This window comes from Barbatula barbatula, assembly GCF_947034865.1.
Source record: "Barbatula barbatula genome assembly, chromosome: 15".
In the NCBI taxonomy this organism is placed as follows: Eukaryota; Metazoa; Chordata; class Actinopteri; order Cypriniformes; family Nemacheilidae; genus Barbatula; species Barbatula barbatula.
Window position 1 is genome coordinate 8462721 of NC_136778.1, and position 13871 is coordinate 8476591.

The 13871-nt window shown below is 38.7% G+C and overlaps 2 protein-coding genes across 2 annotated transcripts; one reads left to right on the forward strand and one right to left on the reverse strand.

The window, feature by feature from the left end:
• The first annotated feature begins 247 nt into the window (after positions 1–247).
• Positions 248–5040, forward strand: cpsf3 (cleavage and polyadenylation specific factor 3). Its single transcript, XM_079474732.1, has 18 exons — positions 248–458; positions 664–727; positions 803–900; positions 979–1107; positions 1210–1387; positions 1492–1581; positions 1685–1835; positions 1928–2103; positions 2186–2344; positions 2433–2579; positions 2721–2873; positions 3334–3442; positions 3654–3752; positions 3828–3922; positions 4020–4107; positions 4229–4295; positions 4385–4481; positions 4566–5040. The coding sequence occupies exons 1-18, from the start codon at positions 388–390 to the stop codon at positions 4665–4667; spliced, it is 2073 nt and encodes a 690-aa protein (XP_079330858.1). The 5' UTR covers positions 248–387; the 3' UTR covers positions 4668–5040.
• adam17b (ADAM metallopeptidase domain 17b) lies at positions 4864–13562 on the reverse strand. The gene is made up of 19 exons (XM_079474731.1): positions 12962–13562; positions 11965–12097; positions 11691–11824; positions 11148–11236; positions 10874–11057; positions 10522–10649; positions 10322–10408; positions 9806–9916; positions 9450–9594; positions 9251–9339; positions 8903–9055; positions 8619–8818; positions 7960–8063; positions 7688–7822; positions 7445–7575; positions 7275–7353; positions 7096–7184; positions 6913–6969; positions 4864–6828 (listed from the first exon to the last, which is right to left on the reverse strand). Exons 1-19 carry the CDS (start codon positions 13071–13073, stop codon positions 6451–6453), a joined length of 2538 nt encoding a protein of 845 aa, XP_079330857.1. The 5' UTR covers positions 13074–13562; the 3' UTR covers positions 4864–6450.
• Between the last annotated feature and the right edge of the window lie 309 nt (positions 13563–13871).

Here is a 13871-nt window from a genome sequence, read left to right on the forward strand (position 1 = left end):
ACCTCACATATATATGTATATGTCATCCGTTTCATGTGTTTTATAGTTTTATTTTGATATTGTTTGAGAATATATTGACTTCGTTAAGCTATCCACTAAGGTGGTGTAATTTCTCAAAAGCATGTCCCGGGTTCGGTACATAATAGTTTGTTATACATAATAACTAATCAGGCAAAATTACTTAAATAATTACTTAAAAAAATAAGTAATATCAAAAAATATGACTCTACTTTATTTTTCACACCACACGGACTTTTATTTTGATGCGTGGTCACACCGGAAGTTGTTATTTCATGCTCGTAGTCCAGCACGTTGATTTTTATTATCAGAGGAATCAACTGGTATGATAAACGTTTTTCTGTATTACGTGTAAAAGGCACAACAAACATGGCTGCGAAACGTAAAGCGGATGTACCAGTGCCTGCAGAAGAGAGTGATCAACTTCTCATAAGACCCCTGTGAGTTAATTCATTATCCCGGAGATGTTTTGTTTATCTGTATTACTTAGGCCTTTATTTCTTTATTTATGTGTGCAAACACATTAACTTTACGTTACTCAGTAGCACTTAAATTACTCAAGTAATATGTTCATACGTGTTCAGTTTTTCTATAGAATTATGAAATATAATATCATTTTGTATTAACTCTGTAATTGTCTAACAGAGGAGCTGGTCAGGAGGTGGGCAGGTCATGCATTATCCTGGAGTTCAAGGGACGTAAAATTATGGTGAGCATCGTTTGGTTGGCCTTTTCTCCTTGTGTTGAACATCTTGGATGTTTTCTAACATGCTATATCTTGTAGCTCGACTGTGGCATCCACCCCGGATTGGAGGGCATGGATGCATTGCCCTACATTGATTTGATAGACCCAGCTGAGATCGACCTGCTCCTCATCAGCCAGTGAGTTCCCATTCTCTGAATGACTGATAGATTCTTGAAGCCTTTTAAAGTCTGCTCACACTTCTCTCCCCTTGTCAGTTTTCACTTGGATCATTGTGGAGCGTTACCTTGGTTTTTACAAAAGACAAGTTTCAAAGGGAGGACTTTTATGACCCATGCCACCAAAGCCATCTACCGCTGGTTACTTTCAGATTACGTGAAAGTTAGGTACGTCTAATATATGCTTCCAACCCCTTTCAAATAACATCTTGCATATGTCAGAAAGAGCCAGCAAAGTAACTATTTTCCTGTTGTTTTCTCTTTCTAAAGCAACATCTCAGCAGATGATATGCTGTATACAGAGACCGATCTAGAAGAAAGCATGGATAAGATTGAGACAATCAACTTCCATGAAGTGAAAGAGGTGGCTGGCATTAAGTTTTGGTGCTACCATGCAGGTCATGTTTTGGGTGCTGCCATGTTTATGATCGAGATTGCTGGAGTGAAGGTGGGTGTAGTTCAGAGGTCTTCAATGAAGAATATTTTAATGTCTTTGCCACGTAAGCATCACATGTCCGCACAATAATATTGTTATATACGCGCATCCTTCAGCTTCTGTATACAGGAGATTTCTCACGTCAGGAAGACAGACATCTAATGGCAGCTGAGATTCCCAGCGTCAAACCAGACATTCTCATCACAGTGAGTCTGAGCGCATGATTTCATTTATACTCCAGCTTAGTAAAAATATAAAAATCCCGCTTTCACAGATTATGTACACCTTCATATTTCTCCCTCTCTGTAGGAGTCAACGTATGGCACACACATCCATGAGAAAAGAGAAGAGAGAGAAGCTCGTTTCTGTAACACGGTCCATGACATAGTGAACCGAGAGGGACGCTGTCTGATCCCCGTGTTCGCTTTGGGTCGAGCCCAAGAGCTGCTGCTCATTCTTGGTAAAGTCCACGAGTATCAACCATGAGGAGATTGTCTGTTGGCATCATTAAACTTTAACTAATCTGAAGACCTTTTTCTGTATTTGTTTTAGATGAATATTGGCAGAATCACCCTGAACTCCATGACATTCCCATTTATTATGCCTCCTCCCTGGCGAAGAAGTGCATGGCTGTATACCAGACTTACGTGAATGCCATGAATGACAAGATTCGCAAGGCCATCAACATTAACAACCCTTTTGTCTTCAAGCATATCAGCAATCTAAAGGTGGGCATCTTTAAATTTGTAAGAACTAGTGATGTAGAAAATACATAAATCTAACACAATCTAACGTTGTGTCCTCTTTCAGAGCATGGACCATTTTGATGACATCGGCCCGAGTGTGGTGATGGCATCTCCAGGTATGATGCAGAGCGGGCTCTCCAGAGAACTTTTCGAGAGCTGGTGCACCGATAAGAGGAATGGTGTCATCATAGCAGGTTACTGTGTGGAAGGAACACTCGCCAAGGTAGGCCTAAAGCTCTACATCATACATTTTAAATGGCCAATAAATGGAATTTATGGGCACAGTTGACCTGTCTTCTTCGAATGTGTAGCATATTATGTCTGAACCAGAGGAAATCACCACTATGTCCGGCCAGAAGCTTCCACTGAAAATGTCTGTGGACTACATCTCGTTCTCCGCTCACACTGACTACCAGCAGACCAGCGAGTTCATCCGAGCTCTGAAACCCCCTCATGTGGTATTTAGTCTTATGCGAAATGCATTTTGTGCTAGTATTTATTTCAGCCATTTTTAACTTTAAAGCAGAGCATTATTGGATTTGCTCAAGATAAGGTGTTCTGGTTAAGGGCCTGATATGACTGGTGTTACTGGTGTTTAGATTTTAGTTCATGGAGAGCAGAATGAGATGGCTCGTCTGAAAGCTGCGCTGATCAGAGAGTACGAGGATAACGACGAGGTTCACATCGAGGTCCACAACCCTCGTAACACAGAGGCCGTCACACTAAACTTCCGAGGAGAGAAACTGGCAAAGGTGAGAAATAAAACGTACTTTATTTGAATGCATATGAAGAATATCTCTCGGTAGGGATGTAACGATTCGCCGTGAGCCGGTTGAAAATCAACTGTACTATATGACGATTCAAGTCAGTTGAGATGTTAAATTAATCGCTAAACATGTTTTGAAAAGCAGGGGCCGCTGTGTTTACTGCTAGCTTGGTAAACGTGGATATGCTGATACTTCTTAAGTGAAAAAAATCTAATTTAGGAAAAGCACAGACAAAATCTTAGTTTGTTTATATTAAAAATACTTTTGTATAATCATTTTTTAAATTGATTTGGAATTTGTTTTAAAATTGCAATTTAGTTTTGTTGTTTGGCATAAAATATATTTTGTTTACAAAAAATGTGCAGCATTTGAGAAACAATAATAAAATCTAATTTGTCTAAATTTATTTTGTAATAAATAAATTATTCTTGTGTGGTCTTTTAAGGTGATGGGTTCTCTTGCGGACAAGAAGTGTGCCCAGGGTCAGAGGGTCTCTGGCATTCTGGTCAAGAAGAACTTCAGTTATCACATCCTCTCCCCATCTGACCTTTCCAGTAAGTTAGTGTTTGTTGAAAACAGCTTTGATCTTTTGTGTAATTTATGCTTCTGTGTTAATAGCTTCCTTTAATTCACTTGAGGATTAAAGGTCATGCACTGAAAGATTCTATATCTTGAATTTACTGTAAGTCGCTTTGGATAAAGCGTCTGTCAAATGTATAAATGCAAGTGTAACGTGAGACCCGTTTCTTGACTCTGATCATCCAGATTACACAGATCTTGCTATGAGCACTATTAAACAGACTCAAGCCATCCCCTTCACCGGCCCTTTTCCACTGCTTTTGAGTCAGCTACGTCACTTGACAGGTGGGTGTACATGTGCATATGGGCGTTTTATATTTATTTGTGTAAAAATATATATACTGTATGTGTGCGTTATAGGTGATGTGGAGGAGATTGAGACTGCAGAGAAAAACACACTGAGGGTGTTTAACAACATCACACTGGTTTATGATTCAAACATGGTCATGCTGGAGGTAAGGCCTTTTTAGCATTGATTCATTCATGTACCATTTTAACTATACGGCAAATTCGGTGCCTTCATTTGGTTGTGCATCTCTGTGCTTTCACCAGTGGCTTGCCAACCCCTTAAATGACATGTATGCTGATGCAGTCACCACAGTGGTCTTGGAGGTCCAATCAAATCCTAAAGCACAGAAAGGTAACGCCCATTCCATTCTGACGACATACTTATGGCCAGAGGTCACCTGGTTGCTGTACTTTTGGTTGATAAATTAGTCTTCTAGAGCAAGCAAATATTAAAACTCTTTCATTTATATTAGATGTTCAGCCTCAAGAAAAGAAGGTGGATGTGAATGTTTTCCTGACCAGAATACTGAAAATGTTCCAGTAAGTCGAGCCTCGCTGCACTGTTCTGACCATAGCAGAACTGTAATGATTTTTACATTTAATTCAAAATGTTCTCCTGTGATCTGCAGAGACATGTTTGGAGAGGAATGTGTCAACATGAGCGATGATAACAATCTGTCTATAACCGTGGATGGGAAGACTGCCTGCGTTAACCTGGAAACCAGAGTAAGTATCACACTTTGAGATATTCCAGCACATCTATGTTTTAACAGTTGTGTAAAAAGTGATTCTGTTGTATTTACCATTTAGACTGTGGAGTATGACGAGACCAACGGTGAAGATGATTCTCTAAGGGAAATGGTGGAGCTGGCTGTGCAGAGACTGTATGAAGCGATGAACCCTGCAATGTGAGATGAGCTGAAGTCTACAGAAACATTTTCTGTTTAGAAGCTCCAGAAATCTCATCTGAACCACACTTACCCACACTGAAGACACCAGCAGTTGGAATATCTGAAGCACTTCAATGTATTTGGTTGATCTCTAAAATTAATCGAAAGGCAAACGGTGCAGATTTATTTTTAGATGTAACACAGATACAGATCTGGAATCATTGTCACACACATGATTGTCTTTTTATTTCACAATTTCTGTGTTTAGCATAACATCTTAAAATATGTTTATGATCGGTGTTGATTTAATAAAATGTTTTTGAGCCTGTTGAACTTGATTTTAAATACACAATCTCATATTAAGGACAATGCTTTTATTTAGAAATAAAACGTTCAACAAAAATACGATAAAAAATCTTTTCCCTTAAGTTAAGCAACTTGCTTCAACAATGAATTTATAAACTTCCTCATGTACCAACCAATACTTACAATACCTGCTGGTACAACACATAAGTAACAGTTCATATTACACTCAAACACAGTAATAAAAGTGCTCATATGCTGAACTAGACTACTTCAGAGCCTAAATATCAAATCCCCCTCAAACTAAAGTGATTGTCCTTGGCAGAGAATAAAAAGAGCACCAGATCATGGTCTATAGAGCAGTGGTTCTCAAACTTTTTTGTGAAGACCTCCAAATAAAGACTTATAATCTTATATTTAGAATTTGAATTAAAACAAATACATATTCGGTTTTACAACATCAATGCTTTTGTTGAAATCTATCAAAAATTTCTATATTTCATAAAATGCCACAAAATCTGTGGCCCCCCTGGATCCATCTTGGGGACTCCCAGTATGAGAACCACTGCTATAGAGGATACAAAACATGTGAATGTCAGAACATACAGTATCACATAACATTATGGTTTTCTGAGGAAAAACAGATCTGTAAACATCGCAGTACTGGGTTGTTCAAATCAGCATAAAATATTAAACTGTATTCAACGATGAATTTTTGACAAAACTCCACGAATTTCTACTTGTTTCTTAGATTGTGAAAAGTGGGTGTGGTATACTGTTAGGTTAAATTGGCTTAAAGAAACAAACAAATACATTTGTGAATATTTGCTAGATGTGTGTTTTTGTGAATTGGACTGGCCCACAAAACACTACAACTCTCGTAGCCAAACAGCAATAGAGGTGTATATGGGTAGTTCACAAATTAACCGTACATGTGTCTTTCGGTGTGACATAGCAAAATTAAGATTAAATCTCTCTAATGCTTTTTTATATTATAAAAATGAATAATATCAAATAATATATTATGTGTTACAAGTGTTAAGAGTGCCTCTTTTGGGTGGTGCTGTGTATTTGTATCAATTTTAAATTTCAGCAGCATTTCTCAGAAATCGCTTACTTCACCTTTAACTGCACAAAGGTCAAACTAATTTTATAATAAATAATAGGACCAGTTACATGCATTTAGAAAATAAATGGGGTAAATTTAATTTCATGCCAATCTTAAGCCTTTAACAATAAAGCTGGTATAATAACCCTGTGTGAGTGTAAAATGAACAAAATCCCACATAATAACTAGTCACTGAATAATTTGTGTTTTTTGTTGCTTCCAGCGCTCTAAAAACATTGCATTCAGAGTAGTTTCAATACTGGAACTGTTAGCATTAAACTCCCTGCTTGTTCTGCTCAGCTTTGAGCATTCCCAATAAAATAACTCTTGAGTCCATTTTCCTTTACTTCTATTTCCCTTCCTTGAGTCCATTTCCTTCTATACAATCAAGTGCTCAACATACAGTCTCCTTACTGTTAGTCTGTGGATATCTCATACCCCTGAAAGACATGGCATTCTCTCGGTTGTCAGTCAGGTCATCAAATGAGCGTGATGCAGAGCCGGAGGTAGGGAAGTCCTCTCCCAGGGTTTGTTCATACAGGTGGGAATCGTAACTGGGATCTTCTTGGATGGTGGCCATGCACTGGGTCTCTGTTGTGGGAAGAGGACACAGGAATGGCGCGGGAGCCATCTGGGAGAGTGAAACGGGTGGAGTGCTGGTCTGCAAAGGAACGGATGCAAGGAATCTTGGCGCGGTGGAGATGGCTGAAGCAGAAGGTGGTTTGAAGATCCTCACCGAAGCTGATTCAAGACTGCTCAGTAGCTCAGCGTTCTGTGCCAACATATACACAATATATCCGTTTTTCAACATAAAATGAATTTTCTTTACATTTAGTCTTTATTGATTGGTACTTACACTGGGGAAGAAGAGTGACTTGGTGTTTAATTCATACTGCTGGTCGAGCTTCTTATCCTAAAAACAAATCATTATTGGGTTTGGTTTCTTTCACTTTTTCATTTTGTTCCTGTATATACAGGAAAATACATTTCTTTATAGTTGTAAGTGCAAGATCACTGTAAGTTACTGGCAATGACTCACCACACAGTGGACCAGAATGCTGAGAGGAATCCAGAAAAGAAGTGAGAAGACCACAACTGAGCCAACAATGTTATCTGCCAAGAACTTGCCTAAGAACAGACACACACACACATTTAATATTCTAATTCTTAGACTGGATTTCAATTGAGCTGAAATATTCGTGTTCATCAATAACTCACCAAAGGTATTAATGTTCAGCTTGTCAATGAAATCCCACAATCTTTCAATAACATCCTGAACCTGTTTCATGCATTTCCCCTGGATGTAAAAATACATTTAGAATAATTCACAACAGTTGTGATGTACACAAGCAAAAAAATCATGTATATGAACACAGTATAGAACTCACAGCTCCGTCACAAAAGCCCACAGTGCAGGGTTTGCCTTTCCGCAGAAACAACAGGTTACCTCTCTTATCAACATACGGAGAACACACAGCGTTCCTATCCCTGCAGCACACCTGACAAGAGCTGATCGTCTCTGAAGAATGAGATGAAGACCACATGTCAGCGCAAGACAGTGTTTATAAGCTGTAATAACAACAGCATTTGCATGGTCTGAAATCACCAATGACACCAGGAGGTCGGTTTACCATTGCAAGCACAAGACTGCAGGTTCTTAACAGCCTCACAGAATGGGATACATTCCCCGTTCAGACATCGTCCGTTGTCAACACAGATGGTCTTATCAGTGAGGTTCTCTGGAGGAGGGCACTCGCTACTGATTCCTGTTATAGCCAGAGAAGAAAAGACTTCCAGTGAGGACAAAGAACTAGAGAGTTAAGATCACCAAAACAGCCCCAAACTTAAATTAAAATGAAACGTATAGCTAGTAGTATCTGTAATATGTCAGCTTATGACCCACCTGTACAGTTAGATCTGCCCTTACATGTGGCATCCATTGGCTCTTGGCACACCTTGCCAGGCTTCTCGAACTGGCAGCCTTTGCAGCAGGCGCTGTTTCTGTCACTAGTACCAAGAACAAAATAGAGAAAGCAGTTACCTAAATCTAAGAGGTACTTGAAAGAAATTTGAGCTTTTCCCAATTTGAAGCTAAACACCATTTCAACAATCAAAACACATAATGTATGTTATTTGTGTAGTTGTAAGCCAAGAAGTATTAAAGTATACTTATAAATTATAAATTATTCTGTCATCATTTACTCACCCTCGAGTTGATCAAAATCTGTATACATTTATTTGTTTTGGTAAACACAGAGATAGATATTTGGAAGAAAGCTTGTAACCAAACAATTCTTGGACCCCATTGACTACCACAGTAACTTTATAATTATTTTGTTTTGTTGAACACAAAAGAAGATATTTTGAAGAATGTAGGTCGGCAAACGGTTCTGGTGCACTTTTGACTACCATTGTCATATTTTCCCACTATGGTAGGAAATGGGGTCTCAACTAGAGATTGAGTAATTCATGACAGAAGTCTCATTTTTGGGTGAACTATCCCTTCAATTCAGCATGTTTGATCATGCCATTTTTCGTTAAGTCCTAAAGGAGGCGCTCTACCTGCACACTGCACCGGGCTTAAGCTTGCAGGTTGCTGTGCAGCAGTTGTCATCGTTTAGGTGCAGAAGTCCAGGATCGCATTCCTCTCCTTCCTCCACCCTTGAGTTTCCGCACACATTGCTGTTCCTCTCTCTGAAGCAGGTGGAGGCCTTGGACCTCAGTCGATTTGCTATAGAGATCTTACTGCAGTTTGAAAACAACTACAGGGAAGCGCAGAAAACAACGATTGTGACAAATGATACTGAGGTGAATTCTAACCACAGACACATCACAGAAGGACGTACTTTATTGTTAGAGTGGTCGCCGCTCACTGCAATGGGGTACATTACGTATTTTCCTCCCTCTTCCTCTCTTGGCGCGCAGTAGGGCACGTCATCCGGGTCGTGCACGGCACCAAAGTTGTGACCGAGCTCGTGAGTGGTTACCAGATCAGCTTCCTGTGTAAGCAAATCAGCTTATCACATAAAATTGATCACGAGCACACAGATAGACACGTTGTGACCTCATGAGAAATTACGGTAGCACCTTTGTTACATGATGTAACATACATTTCTAAATTCAAACCCAGGCGAACATAACAACAAAGCAACACTCTCTGGGATTTAAAAAAGAATAAAAACATGACACTTTACCTTGGTTAGAATGGTTTTTCCATAGTTTTGGGTGCTGGTTAGTCCAGTGTTCAGGTATATAGCTCGGCTGTCATTTCCTGAAGGGGACTCTTTAGAAAACATACAACCAAAAAACATCACAAGTATGATCTTTTAGAAATTTTAAGGACTAAGTTACCCATCTGGATGTGACACTCATAAAATATGGCGTTTCACTCACTCTCAGAGCAAAGACCTCCAGGAAATCCAGGCTTGGATGGAGCCACGTACGCCAGGCCTAATGTGCCTTCATCAAAATCCTGGTATGTGAAGAGATGAGCCAAGCAAACCTTTGATGCGTCCTCTGCGATGTCGATGCTGAATTGCTGCAGGGAAAAGACAAACACGACATTTTACTACATTTACATGCAAAAGCTATTCCTAAATAATACATCTCCGGAGGCTCTCTGCCAAGTAGGTCATGGGCTGAAATGGATACAGAATACCAATTTTTCAATATTGTTTGCTCTGTAAGTGTAAGTAAGCAATTTTATTTTAACAGCAAGCAGGCCACAGGCAGCACAAGTTCTCACCTACCTCCAGCAATTTCTTGACATCCCAAACATCTTTGTTCTTCACAGGAGTACCTTTCATGTTGAAGTGGGCTTCTCCCGGCTTTACTTTTGTGGGTGACTTATTAATTATTATCTAAAAAAAATAATGTTGTTGGGTATCAAACTGCATCCTCTTGGAATTCCTTAGTGTTCTTAAAGTGATAGTTCATCCAAACATGTAACTTCCGTCATCATTTACTCAACCTCTTGTCATTTCAAACATCTAAGACTTTCTCTCGGAGAACACAAAAAAATATATCTCCAAGACTGTTGGTAACCGAACAGTGCCGGCACCAATTCACTTCTATTGTATGGACAAAAATGCAATGCAAGTCAATGGTTGCGGGTTAACAACATTACTCAAAATATCTTTCTTTGTGTTTTGCGGAAGAAAGACATACAATCATAAAGATGGAATGATAAGAGGGTGAGTGAATGATGACAGAACTTTCATTTTTGGTTGAACTAACACTTTAAGGCACCAAAGAACCAAAATTACCTGTTGAATCTGAACTCCATAACCTTTATATTTCTCATCCCATGATGTGTTGCGGTAAATGTCGTCTACACGATCAATCAGCTCAATCTAAAACCCAAAAATGAATTTACTAAATGGAAAACCATTAAGTCATTAAAACAATTTTTCCTTTCCTATTTGTCAAGGCAAGCAAATTTCTGAATAATGCCTAGTGTGAATACCAGGTAGTTAAGGGTGGTACTCTCCTCCTCACGGCCAATGTGGCTGAAAAAGCGATAGTCTGCCACAAGCAGCAGAGGACAAGTATTTTTGCTGTGGTCCTGGGTTTGCCTTCTCTCTCTCATGTGCTCTGTAAAGGGGATATAACAACAAAACAGACTAAGTGTGAGAATGCGAGAGACAGACATTACACATTGGTTACTAAATAAAGCAGTGTCTCACAGTGCACCAGCTTAAAGTTTGGAAAGTGTTTACTGTAGACCAAATACAGTACATCCTTTCAAGGGCTCAAAATGGGGTGTCACTCATAAGACTACCATATGCATCATAAAATCATTTCCTAATAAGACTTACCATCCTCATCATCTTCATCTAATGCTGTGGCTCCCCGCACACTCTCTGGCATCATCTCGTTGGCTTCTGTGTTGATGTAACCACATACTTTAGGAGCTGCCAGCCGGGTCACGTTCCTAATGTCCTTTGAACGATAAACAAGCAGCCGCCCATCCCGAGGGTCTTCAGTGAACCTCCACAGTGGCTGTGAATAGGTACACAATGATTGTAGTTTTATTATTGAGTGGCATAATGTATATCAGTAGATATAGCAGATTGTGGTGATTTATATTACCTCAATGTTGTATTCAGCTTCGTCAGTGAGAATATGAGCAGAGAAATCATTGGCACTGATATGTGCCTGTACGCGAGAATTCAGCTCTCCTAGAAATGGAGGACAAACCATGTGAATAAGTGTCATTTTATCAATGGTTCATTATTAGTAATATACGCTTATATACATTTATTCTGTATATAAACGTGTTGTTCACTTTTATTAACCCACTAAATCATTCAGATTACTACAATGATGGATGTATGTGCTTTTGGACCTTATAAGAAGAAAGAATGACAGCATTTTTTATATAAAATTATTCATTTGTGTTCAACAGAGGAAGGAAGCCTTATATACATGTTTCATTTTTGGGGTGAACTAATTCTTTAATTTGTTAATGGCCCATTGGTTAATTGTTTATTTTTTTAAATAACAATATTTTATACTGGCATTAATTTGTAATGTATGTAATATTTAGTTATCCTGAACTAAAAAACAATAACACCAAAAACTATTTCCATAATAACCTTTTTTCAACTTTAAAAGAAGTACAGGTGTAGTTACCGACGACGTGACCAGTGAAGAAGTTTTCTCTTTGGACCTCATACATCTCCTTTGCGCCATCCTCTCCTATCACCACGGCATTAAAGTCGTGGGTGAAAAGGTCTGTGTTGGTTGTCAGATACAATTTGAAATGCCTGCAAAATAAATAGCCAGGTTTATTAAATGACTGACCGGTAATCTTGCTGAGGACCGGGCGCTTTGACAACTGTAGACTGTAATGGACTCCTTTGCAGGATATCACAATGACACATTAAATCAGGTTATGAGTATTCACCTGTGTAATGCAGTAAAACTAAGAAGCCTCTCTGCGTGTGTGTGGGACTGGACGTCTCTCTTGCGAACTGGATGTTTTTGAAGACTGGACAGCTGAAGAACATCGAAATCTGACAGCATTGAGCTGAGCTGGTCTGAAAAATGGAAAGCCAACAACTGAAAATTCTGTCATCATTTACACGCGATGCTTCAAATGATGTTATCCAAAGTGACAGACATATGTATGCATTTAACACATTTATTATTCTGTTATTTTCATTTTGTAGTGAACTCCTTAAAGTGACAGTTCACCCAAAAATGAAAATTTCGTCATAATTTACTCACCCTCTTGTTTTTTCAAACCTGTATGACTTTCTTTCGTCTGTAGAGCACAAAAAATGATATTTTGAAGAATGTTTGTAACCAAACAACAGTGGTACCCATTCACTTCTATTGTATGGACACAAAAGCAATGGGTTCCGTCGCTGTTCAGTTATCAACATTCTTCAAAATTTCTTCTTTTGTGTTCTCCAGAAGGTCATGCAGGTCTGAAATGACAAGAAAGCGAGTAAATGATGACAGAACTTTTATATTTTTGTTTGAACTATCCCAACAAGCTTGTGACCATAAGTTAAACACTAGCACAGTAAATAGTTGTCACCCAAAAAATCATATAATTAAACTGTGGTGACTTAGTTTTTGGCCACCACAAAAAACTAGATGAAGATCTTAAAACTTATTAAAGAAGTATCTTTTTAACTTCAAAACAAACAACTATGAATAACTGCAAATAGTACTGTAACTGTCAGCAATAGTAATGTTGCTTGAGGTTGAGCTTGGCTCATCTCTACTGTACATCAACAAGGGAAACTTTCGATAGCTGAAATACAGTAACGTGTTTAAAAAGCAGACATCGGTTCTGGTGATTTCATTGAAACGATATAATGGTTTTATTTAAACGTCCCTTTAATGTTTTCTAAGTATTCCCATTACTGTACAGTGACTGCAGAATAACTCACCGTACTCGTCGTCCAGGACATCCCTAATGTTTCTCCTTGAACACTCCGTCAAAAGTAAAGACGCCAAAAAGAAAAAAATGCGTTTCATGGCGAACACTATACAGTACTTCATACGACACACAGTGTAATCCTATGGATTACCAATCTGATTGAGATCAACATCTGGACGTGACCGACCAAATCTACACGCGCACAGCTGGCTGGATAAAACAAAGCGATGACGTTTCAATGAAGTGAATAAATAGGAATAAAATACGAGTACTTTATACGAGCTTTAAGGAACTCAAAAACAATCCATGTCGAAATCTTATTGTAGTCAAACACCCGGAAGTGTTTAATGTATGTTCAGATTCACTGCGCGCGAGTCGACGAAACCCGGGGAATTCCATTTAACGTAACTATCTACGGATCATGTTTAGGGCGAAATCAAACCAATTCTCGCGTGTGGATTTAGGCTTGTCCGCGGTATCTGTTGCCTCAAATGATGAACTTTCGAGGTATGACCCAAAAGATACTGAGCTGACTGTGGAAATAGTATTTTGAACTTCAAAAGGGGCGCGAGCGCATGACTACGTAGGTTGCTGACTAGGTTTTGAAACGCAGCCTCGGTCTTATCCGGACTCTATTTATAAACTCTTACCTCAAACTTCAGCCCGGCGTTTTAAGGTTTATTTACATAAATGAACAAGCAAATTTGTATTTTTATTTATGGCGTTGTAACTAACCAAAGTTGATCTAGTTATGTTAATGTTTATATATATATATATATATATAGTATTCATTTTTGCCAAATATGGTTAATGGGTGCCGCAAACGCCCTAATCGTTAAAAAAATATATGCGATTTCTATTAATAGTTTGTTGCGTTGTGTTATTTGCCTTTACAGAACAAAACAATCACATCACAAAAT

What these genes read in the sequence shown, in the direction of transcription:
- cpsf3 (XM_079474732.1), top strand. Translation starts at nt 388, where the DNA reads ATGGCTGCGAAACGTAAAGCGGATGTACCAGTGCCTGCAGAAGAGAGT. An exon ending in AGAGCTGCTGCTCATTCTTG is followed by an intron (nt 1,836 to 1,927) that starts GTAAAGTCCACG and finishes TATTTGTTTTAG; the next exon opens with ATGAATATTGGCAGAATCAC. An exon ending in CTCCCCATCTGACCTTTCCA is followed by an intron (nt 3,443 to 3,653) that starts GTAAGTTAGTGT and finishes CTGATCATCCAG; the next exon opens with ATTACACAGATCTTGCTATG.
- adam17b (XM_079474731.1), bottom strand. Translation starts at nt 13,073, where the DNA reads ATGAAGTACTGTATAGTGTTCGCCATGAAACGCATTTTTTTCTTTTTG. An exon ending in TGTCCTGGACGACGAGTACG is followed by an intron (nt 12,098 to 12,961) that starts GTGAGTTATTCT and finishes TCCATTTTTCAG; the next exon opens with ACCAGCTCAGCTCAATGCTG. An exon ending in GCTGAACATTAATACCTTTG is followed by an intron (nt 7,185 to 7,274) that starts GTGAGTTATTGA and finishes GTCTGTTCTTAG; the next exon opens with GCAAGTTCTTGGCAGATAAC.